The sequence below is a fragment of the Calonectris borealis genome, chromosome 20, assembly GCF_964195595.1.
Source record: "Calonectris borealis chromosome 20, bCalBor7.hap1.2, whole genome shotgun sequence".
Taxonomy (NCBI): Eukaryota; Metazoa; Chordata; class Aves; order Procellariiformes; family Procellariidae; genus Calonectris; species Calonectris borealis.
The window spans coordinates 334,195-353,109 of record NC_134331.1 but is presented as its reverse complement, the minus strand read 5'-3'; the positions used below and the strand labels follow the sequence as shown (position 1 = coordinate 353,109).

At 42.5% G+C, this 18,915-nt stretch overlaps 2 protein-coding genes across 16 annotated transcripts in view; one reads left to right on the top strand and one right to left on the bottom strand.

Moving 5' to 3' along the window:
- The window catches only part of ASPSCR1 (ASPSCR1 tether for SLC2A4, UBX domain containing), a 53,719-nt gene that overhangs the window by 33,603 nt on the left and 1,201 nt on the right, over positions 1 to 18,915 (top strand). For 7 of the 15 annotated variants that reach the window (XM_075169189.1, XM_075169197.1, XM_075169194.1 and 4 more), the window contains 3 exons: positions 11,502 to 11,553; positions 12,226 to 12,295; positions 12,629 to 14,182. In XM_075169189.1, coding sequence (XP_075025290.1) covers positions 11,502 to 11,553; positions 12,226 to 12,295; positions 12,629 to 12,983 — 477 coding nt within the window. In that variant the 3' untranslated portion in view covers positions 12,984 to 14,182. The other 8 variants (XM_075169195.1, XM_075169196.1, XR_012676659.1 and 5 more) reach the window with 7 other exon arrangements.
- On the bottom strand, positions 17,305 to 18,901 carry CENPX (centromere protein X). Its single transcript, XM_075169214.1, has 5 exons — positions 18,755 to 18,901; positions 18,627 to 18,678; positions 18,497 to 18,550; positions 18,126 to 18,214; positions 17,305 to 18,005 (listed from the first exon to the last, which is right to left on the bottom strand). Exons 1-5 carry the CDS (start codon positions 18,791 to 18,793, stop codon positions 17,991 to 17,993), a joined length of 249 nt encoding a protein of 82 aa, XP_075025315.1. The 5' UTR covers positions 18,794 to 18,901; the 3' UTR covers positions 17,305 to 17,990.

Sequence of the window (18,915 nt, the reverse complement as noted above, 5' to 3'; positions counted from 1 at the left end):
GAGAGCTTGTTCAGGAATAATGCTGTGTTTTGGTACATAGGATGCAGACGTGAAGGAAGTGCTGTGGAGCATGTGGTTCTTCCGGATGTCGTAGGGAAAAGGGAGCACGGGTAAAGTAACGGAACAGCTGGTTTCTCAAGCTTTTTTGTGGTATCTTTTTTCGGGAGGATGTGGGAGAGGTTGAGGAGTGAGGTTGTCTTTATCAGTAGTACAGCTCTTTAAGGTTGTCACGTTGTATCATGTAGCTGCCAAAATTCACAGCTTTTGCTCCAGGTGCTCTGTGTCAGTAGTGTTAGCGATGGCCTGCTGGAATGCTTTGTACCTGATGTGGTTCCCTTGCAAAGATGTCTGCACGTAACCTGACACTTGATTTTAATGGGATATTTCTTAGATGTCTAGAAACCTATGTTTCTGTTCAAAACAGGTCTTCCAAAACGGGTACTACCATGTTGTATCTAGCCATTCTGGATTTTTTCAACATTTAACTTTCATATTATCAGGCTGTTCAGTCTTTCCTACACATCTTACCTGAGCAGAAGATAACATACCAAAATAGAGGTAGACCGTAGGTGCTTTGTAGAACACCTGTGGAGTATATATTCATTTCAGGAATAAAGTGACTTTAATAAAGAGGAAGCAAAGGCAATCATAAGAAAGATTGCACTGAAATCTAATTATCTCAGTGATAACTATAATTGAAATTATATGAGCCTTAGAATTCATAACTTTCAAACATGAGATTTTTGTCTAATTACCCTGTTCCTTAAATGCTTTTTCCATTTTTTAAATTTCGTTTATTCTCCTTTTGCTTTCAGGGACTTCATAGATTCTTGTTCCCCAGATATGGTGCTTAAACTCTTTCAGAAACAGAAAATGAGAAATAATTAAGAAAACCAAAAAGTAAAGGAATAGAGGTTGGCTTATGGCTTCTGCACAGTCCATTCTTGGTTTTTCTTTTTTTCCTTGTGTCTTCTCAAAATACATGACACTGTCATGTCTGAATGTAAATGGACTGTTATTATTACTTTTAAGTAGGACTGTGGCAGAGAAGCGTCCAATTATTTATTCCCTTCAGTTTAGTCATAGGCTACATAATTGCCCTCTGTTTTCTCCTCTCTTTGAGAAATGCCTTGGTACATAGGGAATTCTAGCAGCATCCTCCAAGGATATGGGAATTCTCTTGGTGAACTTCAAAAGGATTTTCTAGAAACTTTGCTGAGACTGTCAGAGGCAAAGCCTGCTTGAGCCCAAGTGCAGAGTGTTCTGGACATTGACCACTGCAAACCTGGATGTTTTAGGAACTTACTGGAGAGTTCATGATTTCTGCATGATTTCTGATGGTATCACAACCCCACCCTCCGCTAGGTAGAGGGTAGAGTTGCTGCTTCTGTGGTATGACTGGGAGTTGGTTGTTTGGGATTGCTTTTCCAATGTCAGACATGAATCACGGAGTTGCACCTAGCGTTTCCAGGTCTTAAGTTAGCAGTAGGTTACCCTCCACTCTGTAGACTGCCTTGGTGCTGCCTGTAAGAAAAAGTGGATGGTGTCTGAGGCAGTAATGTGAGCACATTTGAGCATTCAAATGCTTATAAATGACTGAAATTTGTGCTAAAGCCAATAACAGGAGTCACTGCAGATGGTGAGTACCATATTATCAACACTTCTGCTCTCTCTCCGCCCTCTCACTCCATTCAAGCTGATAAGAGTGGAACCACATTCATTATATCTGATCGCTTACAGTGAAGGGCGAACCTTTACGCTGCAAGCAAAACTGCGAAAAAAGACAAATATTGTCAACTTGTTTGCCAAGGTACTTGGGCTGAAAGAACTGTCTGAAGTGAATTCTCCAAAAATATGTGTGTATTTACAGTATAGTGAGCACACAGATTGGCAGCAACATGGAGTTTTTGGAATCCATAAAGACTTCAAGGCATTGCTTTGATTTTTTGTTATTGCTGTTTTTGCTGGCTGCCTTATCCTCATGTCCCTTGAAGTGTTTTATAATGTTCTGCTCTCCAGAACTGATCAGCTGCAGGCTTCCCTGTTGTGGCACTTGGCTTTGGGTTCCTTATAGCTCTAGTTGCTTGTTTGTGTTTTTCCAGGCTAGCTGAGCTTTTCAGAGTTGCTTCTTCCCTTCTTTCTCCTCCCAGAAACAGGCGCTTGTGTAGTGCATGTCTGGGGTGTGTTAGTGGAAAAAATCATTGATTGCTGAGTTAATAGCAGGAAAGAGTTAGCAGAAGGTAAGAATACCACTGGAAAAGTCAAGGTAGCAAAGAGGGCAGGAGGCCATCATCTATCTTCAGAGGAGCTAAAGGAATCCACAGGCTTCCACATAAATATTTAGATCTTCTAATCAGATTTTAGAGTGCGCCAAGTGTTTCCTCTGGCGTGTACCGTGGGGCAGAAATCCAGGGGAGCTGTTTGTTCCTTTCTTTGCCTTTGGTTCTGTTTCCATATCCTATTTGTTAATGCCAGTTTGGCCAATACATCTGGCATGCTTGTTCAGTGAAGCCGACTACGAATTGAGCAGTGTGAAGCCTTCCCTGCTTTTGGCAAGAGTCTGAATGCGATTTCAGAAAAAATTACTTCATCAGAGTCAGTCCGTTGGAGGTATTTCCCGTGGCAGGCCTTGTGGTTATTCTACTCATTAGCAAAGAAAATTGCAATTAATAATGAAATTAATCCAGCCCAGAGGATGGCATTCACCTTCCTGTATGGAGTCTTAACTCTTTACTTATCTGTTCAGGATTTTCTCATCTGACTAGATTTTGGTAGCAATCTTACCTCTTGTTTGTCATGTGAGGTCTGTTAACCATGCTCTCAAAGGCTGTCCATACTTGCTTCTTACGCTGACTTCGAGTAAGGCTAGGCACTTCAGTCCGCATGAGGGTCTTCCTTGTATGACTGAGTTTAGAGTGGAAATTCTGCCAAAAATGTTCTCTCTTCTACTGTCAGTTTCGGAGGCCAGATCTTTCTGATCTCAGCTCAAGGGATCAATGAATGCTCTTTATACCTGGATTCCTTCTTAAGTAACCTTCTCAAAATAGTGCTTTCAAATCTTATCTTTGCCTTGTGAATCTTAAAGGTCCCCTGCTCTAGCTGAATCAGACCTCCGTATTGGCTGCAGAATATCCATCTTTTCTGGCAGTTGCAGTCCACATTGAGCAGCTTTGTTCTCAGTTTATAAACACGAACCACTTAGTCAGTTTGCCCCTTTCACCATGCCTGTAGTGTTTATTTCTGTTTCAGCGATGCTTTGCAGTCTTGCGGGAGAAGCTTTTGATCCACCGGCTTTCCGGTTGAATTTTCCAAGAGCTAGTTTATGTGTTTGGGGTGTGTGTACTATGCAGTATTTCATGTTGGTAGCTTGGGTTTCTCCTTCCGTGCGCGTGTTCCTTTGAAGTGCTTATTTTCTTATTCATCTTTTAACATCAAACTAACAGCAAACCTGTGGCACTCTAATCTTTTCAGATCATGTAACGGAAAGAATGCTTCTCATTCTGGCAGCTGCAAGTTCCCCTTAAACAGCAGTCTCTGCCTGGTCTGAAAGCATCACTCTGTCAGTGAACAGAATAACTGCGTGGTAATAATGTACGTATTTTGCAATACTCTTCTAGGATTTTTTGAATCTGCATGTCTGGAGATACCTAGTGAAGGAGGAAGTATTGAGACATTATTTGGGGAGGGTTCTACCTGAAATCTTTTCTGTGCTCTAGAGAACAAGTTATTAAAACATGCAGTGAAACAAAGCAGAAATGTTTCTCTTGTATATTGCAGTTAGATTCACAGGGGGATGTTGTTCTAGTGTAGATATTTTTAACATGGAATGCAAGATGCAGTAGCCCCAGTATACCACTCTATAGCCAGGATGCCCTGCTGTCATAAACCACACTCACCACTATGGTGTCTGAGTAACTGCACTCTGCATGTCTGAAATAAAACTTTGAGTTCCTTAGCTTCAGACTAAATGTGGCTTTATGAGTAACAGGCTGGTCTTCAGATTTCAGAAATGGAAAGCATTCATTTAAACTTCTGCAACTGTAACTAAGATAAATTGATAAAGCTGCATTATTTAGATCTTTTTAAAATCTGAGGAGTTGGTCATTTGGAATGATTCTCCTTAAATGGGGAGGACAGTAACCAGGACCCTGGCTTCCTCCACTTCTTGCCTCATCAGTGACCTTCTGATCCGTTCAGAAGAAAGCTGTCCTGTGATTAGGGCCTTGGATGAGACTCTGGAGGCTTACTTAGTTCTCATTTCTGCTACTGCCATCCTGTGTGACCTTGAATAAGTTATTTAATCTCTTTAGGTCTCAGTTTTTCATCTGTACCAAAAAAACCCACCCAAACCCAAAAAACCCCCCAAAATCATACTTTCTTACATTTTTATTTATATTGCATGTTGCTGCTCATTACATATATATAATTGCACAATGGGACACCATTTTCAATTTGATTTCTAGGTGGTGTTGCAATAAAAATAATAATTTAACGGTATTTTGTAAATATGCCTTGCATGGTGTGATTTGAACAGTATAATTCGATAGATTAATAGCATCTATTTTCCCAGTCAGAATGGCATTGTATCTTTGGCTGGAAATCAAAGCAGCAAGGAAGAGAAATGCTGGATATTTGAGTATAGTAACTAGCTGTTGACTCATTTATATTGTAGCAATTCTTCGCATACAACTGAATGGAGTTTTTTGAATATTTGCTTCAAACAGCCTATGATTCTTTTGGTTAATCTGACAGACGCCGTGTGACTCTAAAAGGTTTCTAAATCTGTTCTGATTCACAGATAGTCTTATAAGAATCCTATACGGTGAGGTTAACAACTGCAGAGTTCTTCTAGAGGTATTGATATATGCATTAGAACAACTGCAAATGAGGAAATACCAGCTGACTTGAGAATATAGTTTTCAGGTAATGGTCTGCCCAGTATTTGATCCTTGCGTTGTTTGCAGTGTTAGAGAATACTAAAGGCTTCAACTTTGGGTTTGTATGTTTTCCTGGACTGCAGCTACTAAAGCCTTCTCATCTTTATGCCAAGACATTCCTTGGCCAGTGGGATCATTCCACTGGCTTTTTTTTTTTTTCCATGTGAAATTGGTGCTGATTTAAATACTTCTGTGTTACAAAAAAACTCGAGACAGCATTATGTCCTGCCAGTGACTGGCTGGAGAGTTCCTGGAGTGATCCGTGAGATGTTAGCTAGCTGCCTTCTGCACTAAACCATCAGTAAGTGCTGAAATTGGGATGGTACCTGAGAATTCTGCACAAAGGAAGCTAGACAGGGTTGTATGAATGAGCAATAGTCTATCTGAATTGAAGAAAAAGAACTTATTGGATGTAAATTTGACAAGAGGGGACTCTGTGTTGGCTGGCCCCTAGGAAAGGATAGAGGTGCAGGGAAATGAGCCACGGGAAGGAGGTTGCATTCTGTATACTTGTGAGCTACTGTCTAGTTCCTTGAAATTTCTTTCAATTAAAAGATTTTGAACTGAAACATTTGGACTGATGTTTTTCCAGCAGTGGGAAATGGTTGTGGAGGTGGGTCCTCAAACTTAGAACCATGGTTGTTTGTCAACCTGTAAGTAAATAGGGTAGAGGTTTATATTGGGGCACATCCTGTCTGTGTGTTTGTGTGGTTGAGTGTTTCTGTCTAGCTCTTGGTCTGTGTTTCTCACTCTCTTTTTCTCTTTGTGCCTCATGCAGGCCCTGCCATGAATTTTCTCTGACCCCTTGGGGCCATTCCCACATGAAGCTTTGATGTGTGTGCCCAGAGCTTGATTGACAAGGAAGTTTCGGTGGCGGCAGCAGAGAAACGAAGAGAAAAGGGCAGGGCTTTGAACTAAAGGGCTTTGAGCTCTGAGATGCTGTGCTTACTTATCTCCTTCAGAATGTTAATTATTTACCAAGATAATTGGTCGGGAGGGGAAAAAAAGAGAGGGGAGGTTATTAAAAAATTCCAACACTAACACGCTACAAAAACCTCATTTTCCAACTTGCAGCTGGCATGAAAAGGATGTTGTGTGTAAAAGGGCTTGAGTGTATGTGTGTTGGGGGGGGGTCGGGCTTTTTAAGGCACCCATTTCCTAAATAGAGGGATCCCTTCAGACGAATGCAGCGGAAACATCAAAGCTCTTGCAAGAGTTTTCTCTGGGGTTTCTAAACCGTGTCTGGTACTTTTTAATTAAAAAAGTTTATGGAGAGCCGTCTTTGTGACTGGAGCAGGCAACCTTAGGCCCTGTTGATTGAGGAATGAAATGTTAAAAAGACCTAATAAATAATGATTTCTGCCAAAATGACAGTTCAAGAATGTGAAGATCCTGCCCACTTTAGCAGGAGCTGAGATGTTGAGTAGGCTGATGAATGTCTCCTGCTTCAGTCTAACATGATGCAGGCCATACTGTATGTGAAAGTCTCCTACAGCCTTTGGATTAATGTAAAAAAAATTGTAATAACCACATACTCATTTGAAGTTTGTAGTCAGGAAGATAGGTGAAGCTGTTTCATTTTACCTCCAGTTAATACAGTTTTATTACTCTCTGTATTAGGTAGCAATCCATAGACTCCCCCGTGAAGATCAGGGTTCCTTTGAGTTTTGGTAATTGCTGTGCTGGATCAGGTCCAAGGTCTAGTCATTCTAGTATCCTGACTATGTTGATGGTGGCAACAGAGGTTCAAGAAAACTCAAGAGCAGGCAGCCTGCCCTGCACAATTTCTAAGTATGCATTAATGATACAAAGAGGGGCAGTTGCTTGCTTTTATCTATTTATTTATTTATTGGATCAAGGTGAGAAATTTAGTGTTATTGTTTTGCCAGGGTAAATGTAGACCATTAATCAACATTTTCTGTACAGTTTCTGGCTATGACAGTACTTACCTCTTTTATAACTGTGATGATTTGGTTTCTTTATCTGTCTTTTAGTATAAGGCCTTCTGAAAGCTTGAAAAAATTATTTCAGGTAGTTTTTCTTTATGTAGTATGATACCGATGTGTTAATTCTGGTAATAAGTATGATATTTTTCTTTCAGAATCCCTACTGGTACAGCTGGTTACACCATATCATATTAATCTTCTGCATATCCTTGAAAATACCCTCTCCTGAGGTAGTCTATGCCAAGGATGCACGGAGCCTCTGGGCCAGTCACAATGGGGTGCTTCTGCCACTCATTCCTGGTCAGGCTCACTTCGGCCTCCAACACAGTTAACTCTTGGGATCCTCCTGTCACTCCAGAAATACAAATGGGTTCTGCCCCTTTATAGCTTGATGGCATTAGGGTGCACGGTGCACCAGTGTCTACGAGAGCCTTATACTCCTGTGGCTCTGATGTGCCAGGCCATCGAATCCACACAGTCCAGTAAACCCGGTTGTCCCTTTCCTCCACCTGGCTGGAGGCAGGGCCTCTCTAGTGCTGGTCATAGTATCTATTTCTGACTTCTTGCAAACGCAAGTTAAGAATTCCTTCATTACAATCCAAAGTAAGATCAGCCCTTCTACTCTGTCTGGGGAACTGTTCACTGGAAACTGGACCGTCATGATACAGGTTTTTCCTGACAACTGGAGCAGCATTTTTCCTGGAAGAACCCCCTTGTGTGATTGTTTTTCCTTGCAACTCACGTACACGTGCCTCTAGGGTCACGGTAGGTTTTCCATCCCACTGCCTCATGTCCTCTCCGTGGTCACACAGATAAAACCACAGAGAGCTCCGTGGTGTGTACTTTCTATATCCTCTCTCTTGAACAGAAGAACGCTGACTCCTAATGGCTGAGATACTGGTCCGTACAGGTGGAGAATAGTCCAAATCCTTCTGAAGGCCGGCATAGTTTAATAGAACAGAAAAGAGAAAATAATAATAATAATAATAGAATATACAAAATGAGAGATGCACAATGCAATTGCTCACCACCCGTGCTGACCAATAACCAAGTAACAATCGCGACTTCCTGGAACACGCCTACCATTCATATACTGAGCATGACGTCACATGGTATGGAATATCCTGTTGGCCAGCTGGGCCAGCTGTCCTGGCTGTGCTCCCTCCAGTCGAGCAGAGGATAGTTGTCCTTGACAAGGTACTTAGCAACAACTGAAAACATCAGTGTGTTACCAACATTCTTCTCATAGTAAATACAAAACACGGCACTAGGAAGAAATTTAACTCTATCCCAGCCCAAACTAGGACAGTATCACCTTCAAACTCTTTTAAAAATACAAGCTGTGCTTGCAGCAGTGTCTGTTTTTAGCGCAAAGCTTAATAATTTTAAATCTCTGACTCTGCAGTCCCTTGAGAACATATGGATGTACCATCTGGACATGGTGATGTAGTGCTTTTTAATGTATCACTTAGTTCCAGCATCAGTTTTTCTACTGCTTCAGTTTCTTTGAGGGTGTGGTGTCATACTATAACACTGTAAGTGGCAGAGCAAGCTTCATAGGTAGGTGCTTTTGTGATTCCTCGGTTGAACCAGTGGGACTGCGAGTCCAGTTCTACAGTTTCTCTGGTGCCCAGCGAAGGACCATAAGATAATTAAGGGACTATGTGTCTGACATATGGGGAGAGGCAGAGAGAATTGGGGTGGTTAAGCCTGGAAAAAAGAAGGCTCTGGGAGGGGTCTTGTCAATGTGTATAGTAAACGTGATGGGAAACAGTAAGGAAGATGAGCCAGACTTCTCTCAGTGGTGCCCCATAAAAGGACAAGAGGAAATGGACACAAATTACAGGACCTTCCATTGAAATAAAAGGGGAAAAAAAAACCCCCAACAAAAAAAACCAAACCCACTGAAAGGGTGGTCTAACACTGGAACAGGTTGCCTGAGCAGGTTGTGGAGTCTCCATCCTTGTTGATATCCAGAACCCAACTGGACATCATGTTCCTGAGAAACCTGCTCTATCTGACCCTGCTCAGAGCAGGGGGATTTGGATTAGACAGTCTGCAGATGCTCTTTCCAACATCAGCCGTTCAGTGATTCTGTGGTGGCAATGACATTGCAGGATATTTCTGCCCCTATAGCTGCTCAGTCTTACCCACGTTGTAGTTTGTTACAGATCGAGAGCAAAGTTACTCTTCTCCAAGTCTCCCTGATGATGAAACTGATCCAAAGAAGTCATTGAAATTCTCTTCTTTAACTGGATTCCTTAATCTTAAAAATTGGTGGCCCAACCAATCATTTTAGGGATTTCCTTTATCTGAACTTCTTATTGTATCTTTTTGTTGTTTTAATCCTTGAATTACATTTTAGCTCTGGATTTCCTTCCCTACACCCATTCTGCTGCTTCATTCCTTATTATTCACCTCAGAAGTATCAGCTACCAAAGTTGAAAGATCTTTGTTGTTTTTTAAATGACAACATTTGCTAGTCTGCTTTAATGCTTGCTTCTGTGGTTGCTTTTTTTTTTTAGTTAGGGGTGCACAGCATTTCTAAGACTCCATTTTTCCAAGTAGTGTTTACTCAATAGCTAAGGATTCAATAGCTAAGGATTTTGCTTCCATTTCCTCTGACTTCCAGGTCTTTAATAAGCGTGCTTAATTTTGTTGACTCTTTTTCTAACATACACTGTTTACGTTAATTGTTCATACATTTTCATTTCATATGCTGTTGAATTTTACTACATTGTAATTAATTATTGTTTCTTACTGGCTTGAATCTGATCCTATATATTACTTAGGGCTAGTTGAAAATAATTTCTTTTCTTTTACAATTATTTGTCCAGTAGGTCATCATTTGAGCTACTGGCAAATTACTTCTCAACAGTATAATGTCCTTTAATGTGTTAGTATATTGAACATAATTCATATTTTGTATTGAATGTTATTCAGTATTTATTTATGCAGAGGTAGTTGAATAAAGCTGTTTAGCCATGACATAAGAGACTGAATGTAAAACATTGAAAGAAGATGGTGAGAATGGCCATTGTCAACATAAGTTGTCAGAAGCTTCATCATTTTGATTTGTTGCTATTTAAAATTAGAGAAAAACAAGTGAACTGCAACAAGCCAGATACTATTTAGTGCATTACATCTGAGTAACTTGAGAGACATCAGTTGCCATCTCATTCTTCCTGTTTGATGGCTATACACCTTAAAATGGGGGAAATTGAAGTATAAAGCAGTGTGGTAAATGTACAAACAGGTTAAATTAGGAACCAGGCCTGCTGACTAGAGTTGTAGACATTTTTTTTTTTGCCTGCAGAGAGTGTCTTTTCTCTGTGCAGTGGTAGTTAATGGTAGAGTGGCAAAAGCTGACTCTGGCTTTATTGCACTTCTAGGTTGCAGAAGGAAGAGTTTGTTCTCTTAGATTATGAGCTAATGGGAACTCTGTTTAATGTGGTTTTTGTGTATGCGTTTGACCAGAAATTGCTTGTTGTTGTGGAGCACTGAAGAGGTAGGCGAAAAGATAAGATTCAAGGTAATGTGGTGCATACCTTTCTGGGGCCATTCCCAGTGAGACAGGCAGTGTTTCCTGCTTTTCCACTGATGTGGTCAGCCAGGGCACTGTGGCGCTATCCTTTTATCATGGGTCTTTCTATATGGAGGCAGTAGTTACGAGATCACAGACTCAATAAATTTACATACTTTAACTTACTTTCACTTGATTCAGTGCTTTATGACCTATATGTGGGGTCTTTTTTAAGGTGTGCCACACAGTGTAATTAAAGGATACGCTAAATGAATTATGATTTGGCTGACTGACATCTCAAATAATAGTCAGAGAGGAATTGTTGAAAAACATAGATCACTTATGCTGGTGTTTTGCTGGTATTACGCCGGTTCTGGCCACACTCTGTTCGTTATTTTTATCTGGTTTGGCAGTAGATATATAAATAGAAAATAATCATTAATAACATTTGCAGATGAAATAAAGATCATCAGACTAATATATGCAGACATGAAAAAGGCAGTCCTACAGTTATCTAGGTCACATAATGAGCTAAATGGATGACAAAAATGTTTGAATATGGCAATTATTCTGACAAGTAGGAACTAGGAATTCAGGCTGGATTTATAAAGCACAGACTGCATCCTGGAAGGCTGTTGAAACTAGACAAATTCCAACTAGAGACAGGGTATAAATATAATAGAATAATCTAGAACAGATTTCCAAGGGTGTAGCTGGATTTTCCTTCTCTTACTATCAGCCACTCAGGTCTTGGAAGATTCTTAACCATATTCACGTTATCTGCTCAGCAGTGGAGAATGTGGGTGAAATATAATGGCCTGAGATACAGGGACAGCGGAAAACTAACGGCAGGTCATCAGCGCAATGAGCAGTTGCTGTACACGTCTCGTCATCTGTGTGTAGGAGAATAGATCATAGAATTTTACTTCATGTCTTACTCTGAGTGCCCTGTGCTCTATACAAGTTTAGCCTTTTCTGAATTATTCAGCTTAAACTCTGAATTTGTCCATAGCTGTCTAACCTGTCTCTAATGTTCACAGTGAACTGTGAAAGCATCTACAATCAGTGATCTCTTCTTTTCCCCTTTTGCTGTAGGCTAAACTCTTTCCAACTGCTGTCATTCATTTTGGATCTGAGGAGTGCAGGGGTGAGTGAATTTCCTCTTCTTCAGCTGACTATATAGCTCCTATAGTAGACCCAGAAGAATTACATCCTTACGTTCAGAGTTCTTCCAACAAAAGATAATGCAATGCTTGAGAATGCTGGTAAATGTTCCCATTCCGAATGGCCTGAAGCTCTTCAGAGCTAGCTTGGTCAGTTAGCTTGAGCATAAATGTAAACATAGTACCTTTCTTATGAGATTTGTTAGCCTCTGGAGTAGGCATTCTCTACTATGGGGACAAGAATGGTAGAAGAACGACTCTGTAGAAGGAAATTCTGTTGTTCAAAATGTTAACTAGACAAATGACTATGAAACACTTTCACAGACCTCCTATTGTAATGGACTGTCTGGTTTATGCTTAGAATTTCTGTTTCTCCCAGAGATTAAAGCATGCTCTGGCTTCACATAAAAGTTTCTGAGATGCAGTGAACACTGAAAGAAAATGTCAAGATCTTGAGGTTTGAATGATGAAATAGGGCACCTTGAGTTGTGAAAGAAACTGTCATAGTTTAAAAGTGTCCTGTGTCAGTTGGGGGAAGGTGATGGAGATTTACTATAGTATACAGAAGGTATTTACTGAGCCGAGAGCTACGTGATTCTGTGGTGATTGATGTCTCTATGTTACCAAACAAGTGTTTGGATTTCATTTTTAAACAGATTGTTACCTGAAATCGGACCTGCTGAGCTGTGCAGTTTCCCCTTCTGCAGCTGATTTATTAGTAGCCAGGTACGTTGGGACTGAATAGAGTTGCAAATGGGTGAGTATTTCAGGGATGGGAAGCATGAAATGGGCCCATCTTACTACAAAGAAATGTGTTCTGAAGATACTAGACTTCATTTTCTCCTGAAACAGTCATACTGTCATACTTGACTTCGTAGCTTTGTGAGTCCTTCTTTGCAAAGTAGGATTTCAGTGACTAAATCAAGTAAATCCTAGGGCTTTTATGATGAAAAAGAAGAGCCTTTTCAAGCTGACTTTAAAAGTTTAAAGGAGGTGGTGGTACAAGGGGCTATTATGAAAAAATGAAGCTTAATTATACTTGCTTATTTTCTTCCTCAGATGTTTGTCCAAATCATTAGTTCCTTCTGCTTCATCATCTTTAGAATCAACAGTTCCATCCCTGTCTGAACCAGAAGTGGGAAGTGACAAAAAGACCAATGAGCAACCAGAACCAGCAAGCATGCATGAAGCTCCACAGGTGTTGAGAAGGGCCCCTGGGAAAATACCCAAATGGCTGAAGCTGCCAGGTATCATGAAATCAGAGGAGAGCTCTTCTCATTCTGAACTCCCCAGAAAGGCAGGCTCCTCTGTGCCAAACGTGTTGGACGTTGATAGTATTCTTGAAGATGTCAACATAAGGCTTGCAGGACATTTGATTCAATGCTTGTCAATCACAAATCAGTTTGTGTCTTAAACCTCAGCCTTCACTGGAGAAGTATCTGAATGCAAGCTCTGGGCAGTGTTGAGTTTGATGTCTGATCCATATCCTTGCAGCACTCTTAACTATGTTCTGGGCTTAATGTGTTAAGTTCTTATCTATGCTAGTGTCGTTCAAATACTAATAGGCGTGATATTCTACATACCAAGGGCCCATGTCACCTGTTAAACCTCTGTCGTTACTTTTCCTTTGCTGCCTGGTATAGTCTGTTTTAGTACTTTCCTTTCTCTTGATTCTTTTGAGTCGATCTTTCTGTTTTTTATCTTCACTGCAAAACAGTAGTGGTTTTCCATAGTTAAGATTGCAACCAAGTTTCCATTATGAATTTTTTCTTGGTTTATCCTGATCAGAAAACTGCAGCCTTGTTTTTAGTCTCAGAACCAATAGCTTATGTGTGGTTTTATATGAGAATTTATACAAAATATGAAGTAACTAGAAGAAGGATTCCTGAATTAAACAATTGGCAATATACACTTTTTGATGCAGTGGCAAAGAGAAGAGAAGGAGAGGAGGGGAAGAAAAAAAAAAAGATGACGTTCAATCAACCCCCTTAACAGTAATAAAACTAGGAAGAATTATATGGAATTTCCTGGCTAATAATGCCAAATGTTAACTTCCTGAATGAGAATTTTAGTATTTGATTCTTGAAGATACTGTGAGGCCATCAGCTCCGGCAAGCATAGCATAAGGTCTGAAATAATAGCTGGAAGGCTGCAAACTGGGTTGGTGTGTTTTCCTGCTGTGGCTGATCTGTTTTAGACTGGTACTGGGATACTGATGCAGACCATGTGGGAAACAGTATCTTTACTGTTTCCCGTTTCCAGTATGCTTGAAGCATTCCACTTAAGAGTAGAACTTTCTTTCCCAAGTAACGGTTATCTGGATAAAGTATGAAATAACATCTTGCCTACTTGTGCAGGTTACCCATTAACAGCTGGTATGGAAGGTTAATAACATGCTCTAACATGCATGTTAATAATATGTAGGATGAAGTTCCCTGCTCCGAAAGTTATGATGTATTCACCATTCCATCTGCCTAAGAAGTGCTCCTGTGTGCTACCCAACTGTTGCCTGAGCACAGCAGTGTACAGAACTCTCAGCAACCAGGTCATGTTGTTGAGAAATGATACAGTGCAAATTATGTGGTTAAGTGTTTTAATGCTCTTATGTTTGTTTTGTAGGTGGGAAGAGATGAAATATTCTGAGCTGCTGGATCAGTGGGCAGTCAGCTGTGCCTCTTTCCTGATGAACTTACTCAGAATGTGTAAGAAATTGTTGGTGGCCCTGGAGAGATCTAATCTGTATGAACATTAGTTATAAATAGAAAATTGCTATTTCAGATGCCAGTTTCACCTTTTGGAGGAGTGGAAAGCCTGTGTGTGGTCTTTGTGACTACAGAAGCAAGGTTAGAGGTTAAATTTCAGGTTTCTTGCATGCAAATAACATGAATAGAGAATTAAGGAGGAAATAATTCCTATGTACTTTCTGTGAAGGACTTTGTTTCTCTCCGTATTTTTAAATTCAAATCTTCCCAGTTCTACCTTCAGAGATAACTTGAGTCTAGCTGCCTGAATTCTAGCAGCAAAGTACAATCCGATTCAGTTTTACCTATAGTTAAGTGCTGCCTAGAACAAGATTTCTCTCTGCTTCTTGCTGGCCGGGGTTAGTGCTGCTGATAATTCTGGGCATAGATGGCTGGAAAGTGAGTGAAGAAGAACCACTTAGGTGGTTTAAAACAGCTCAAGTAGGCTTTTCCTGTGAACCTCTTGGTCTGCTGCACTTGTATTTTCAGAATGCCAGAATCTTGTTAACAAAGAACACAGGTTAATAGAACGCATGTGGAGTTTGTTTCTGCCCCAAGCTCTGTGTTTTATTTTCACTCTATGTAATTAACATCAGTAATTACAGTTACAGTGAGGAGAAAAACATCCAGTAAAAGGTTCTCTTCATGTGACCTTCGATCTATGGACTTCTATGGTCCAAATGTTTCCACAGCAGAGTAACTGTTCTCTGCAGTGCAGTTAGTGTACGGAGGGAAGCACTAGTTAGATCTTTGCCTCCTGCAGATGTTGTACTGGGATGAATATTGTTGGTTAGAATTGTGCTTATACTGGAGATGAGCTCTGTAGTGCCACAGTAGCCATGGTGCTGTATTTTATTTGAAGTCTTCTCCATGGATCAGTGATTCATATTGGACAGCTGGCGTTCCATGTTACGGTAATAACATGTTTTCCATTTTCCCTGTATAGGCAAATTGTTCCCTGAACTACGTGTGCATCTGCACAATTTGTAGATGTAATAAAGCAGAGTGGCCATAGGAGGCCTTTTTGTCGGTCGCTTTGATAATACATTTCTTCCCCCAGTACTCAGTTTCTCTGTCAATTCACAGGAACCTGCTCCCTTTTCAATGGGCCTGTCATGCCTCATTCCCTTCCTCCCATTTTTTTTCGACAAAGCAAAATGGAGCTTTGTACCATCTGAATGAACTTCAAAGTGGCTAGAAAGGGCACCCAGGGTTCCTGGCACTTGTCATTGTCTCCCAGCCTGGCCAACATTTCCCTTCAGGTCTAATTACTTCCAAATGCTCCCTTTGAAGAAACTCAGAGGGAGGGGGAGGCATGAAAGAAAGGTGGAAGAGGAAAAAGGAGACTCAAAGTGGAGGGAGCAGAATGCTTTAGCAAAAATGTTGATTGATTTCTTATATGACACCCAAACATAAACAGGGAATGTGTGCGGCCGCTGGCAGTGGGGAATGCATTATGTACAGCTGCTGCTCTAAATCCTTCCTGTGGAAAGCAAGCCCTTCTTGCACTTGACAGGCTATAAAAGACATACTACAGCAAAACAAAAAATATTAAAATAACACTTAAAGTTTATTACTTCAGTGGATGAAGTGTGGGCTGAGCCTACACTCCATAGGACTATTTGTATCTTGGTTCAGGTGCTATTCATTTCACAGAAGTCAGAGGTAGACTGTAGCTAGAGTTGCTTTGCTGAATTTATGCAGGATGTATCAGGGGCCAACTAATAGCCATAGCTAATGATAGGTGATGATACACTTGTGCTGGTTGTTTTGATTCACAGGATTAGAATAAACAGAAGCAGTCTGGTTGGTAAGAAGTTGTAGTGTGCTTTCAGATGTACTAGTCTTGCTTTTTGAAGAGCACGACATCAAATAGTACTGATTTGCTTAGCTATTTTGATTCTACCAGTTCTGACAAAGAGCTAGCACCATAACTATCACCTGCAAGTACCTGATACAGGAAAACAGAAGGAGAAGTTCAGGGACACAACCAGCAATATCATTATTACTGGGGCAGTTTCATGGGTTAAGTAGAGGGGTGAGGATTAGGAAACCTCATATTGCTAACTATGTGCATTACCTCAGTCAGTTCTGCCCATGCTTGTCCATTCTTTAAGAGGACAAGATGTCCCGATATTTAAAACTGCAGGCTCTTCACTAAGGTAGTTGCTATGAGGATTCCTACCCTGCCACAGAACAATACACGCAGATACCTGCTGAGCTGGGTTTGTTTCAATATCACTTCTGCTATAGTAGCTGAATTAATCCCTGGGATTTTGGGGCATTCAGAGGTAGTATTACTTGCATTTTTTTGCTATTGCCTTTTTTTACCATGTGGTTGTGGGGCTGAAGGCTGAACTAGGTCAGTTCCCTTATTGGTTTTGTTGTACAGCTGCACAAACAGTTGTCTTGGCAAAGAGGCTGCAGCGCAAAGGGATGGGGCACTGCTTAAGCTGGTACTGTCATCAGAAAGAATGTGTATTAAATTGTGGTTTTAGCTGAAGTTTCCAAGTGGCTGGTGTCTTGAGTGATGACCTTGATAGCTCTTGGCTGAAAGAGTACAGTGACCTACTGAGCCTTTGCCTGCTACAGCTGTCGATGGGGAAAAAAATTGCTTGCTATTACTAACCATAAAAACTACAGATAGGCAACAACAGAGTGTGTGCAATCCTTAAGACACGCTGGTGTCAGCTGCTTTTCGTGCAGCTGGCTATGTATTTCCCAACAAAGCCAGTTCAGTTGTGTGGGTCCTGCCTACATGTGTAAGGTTTCTTATTTCACAGCTTCCCCCCCCCCACAGCCCCCCTGCTGCCTGCGGGGCCAGGCTGTCCCATGATGTGGGATTCTCACACATGCTGTTTGTTATTCTGTCCTTTTTCCTTTCGTCCTACAAAGATTTAGAGAAGAGGGTGGGTGAGGGGGAAACTTTGCAAGTCTTTGAAGCAATTTGACTTTCGATGATTAATTGCAGCAAAGAGCCTACACAAGGGAGGGTGACTCGGTTTTAATTTATTGATGTTTCTTTGTGAGAACAAATTTATAGCAGAGGGGAAGCAGCTTCTGAGGAGAATATCAAATGGTTAAAAGGTTCCAAGCATTCTTTGATGTCACAGCCCTGGAGACATACTGGAAAGTAGCGAGGGACAGACACTGTTTATTTATAAAATAAAGATCAGTTACCTGCTTTTGGCAGGAGCCTGTGACTGAGCTCCTGTTAACAGCCTATTCATTAGACAGGCTTGGAGCTGGACCTAAAGTTTCTGCCACAGCTGCCTGCTGAGGCGATGAGAGCCTGAAGTTTGGACAACATTTCCAGCCATTAAGTCTTTCTGTGCATCTCTGTGAAGCAGCACCTGTTTCTCACATTAGCTGAGAAAGCAACAGCATCTTGCTGTGCTGTGAAGTACAGGCTACTGTTAAAGGTGTAAGGCAGCAAGATGGAAATGAGTTACACAGCTGACGAAAACGAGCGTGTGGCAGCCTCTTTTCAAAAATAGCATCTGACAGCATAGTTGCCTAGGGCTTTGTCGTACTTGGTAAAGGAGAGGGGAAGCAGAAGCACAATGGCAGAGAAAGAAGGTGAGACTGTTCTTCCTAGAGGTAGACTCCGAGGATGAGCTAGATGTTCGCTGTCAGGTCAGCATCTTCTGCCGGCAGGTCACGCGTGGTTCATGAGGCCTCTAGAAATCTAGAAGCTGTAAGGAGAGAGCAGCAAGCCAGTCAGCACATCTGCTGGGTCCCTGAACATCTCCCCAAAGGAAGAGGATTAAGCTGCTTCAGTCCTTATCCTCTCCGAGTGCAGCTCAGTTACATACCAGCTGTGGCAGCACTTTCTCCACATGCTCAACATCCACTTTCTCCAGGTCCTCCGCCTGAGCCTGCCGTGCTGCCCGTGCCGCTGCTTCTGCGGTACAAGCGTCAGTCAAGAGTTGATAGGGGGTCTTAGAGATGGCGGCGGGGGCTGGTTTTCCGGGAGGAAGACGCAGTCCCGCGGAGCGAGGTGGCCCGGCTCCCTGCAGGCCGTTCCCCGGCCCCGCGAGGGTGCCGGGGCGGGGGCGCGGCGGCAGAGCAGAGCTGGAGCGGGATGAGCTGAAGGCGGGCCGGGTGCCCTGCCGGGGCGGGGGTCCCCTCGAGCCAGTGAGGGGCCCCCCTCGGGGGGTACCGGACGCAGGTGCTGCGCACTCACCTCGCACGAAGACTTTCAGCATTTCCGCCATCAGCAGTTGCGCGTCGCTGTTAACTGCAACGACAAAGCGCTGACGGACGGCGGGGGCCCGCCCCGCCCCGCCCGGGCCCGCCCGCCACCGGCCCGGTACCTCGGGTCCTCCCGTCCCGGAAGTGGAGGCGGAGCAGCCGGTCCACCGTCTCCTGCGCGGAGAGGAGAGCGGATGAGCGGGGCGGGCGGGGGCAGCCGGGCCTGAGCCCCCGCCCGCGCCCGCCGCACCTTCCTGAAGTTGCCGGCGCGGCTATCCCGCTCTTCCATGGCGCCGCCAGCCCCCGCCTTCCGGAAGCGCACGTCGCGCGGGGGCGGGGCGGTGGCGCTTCCGCCGTCCCGCTGGCGTCAGCGCCGCGCCCGGCCGCGGCCGGTACCGCGCGCCGCGGCGG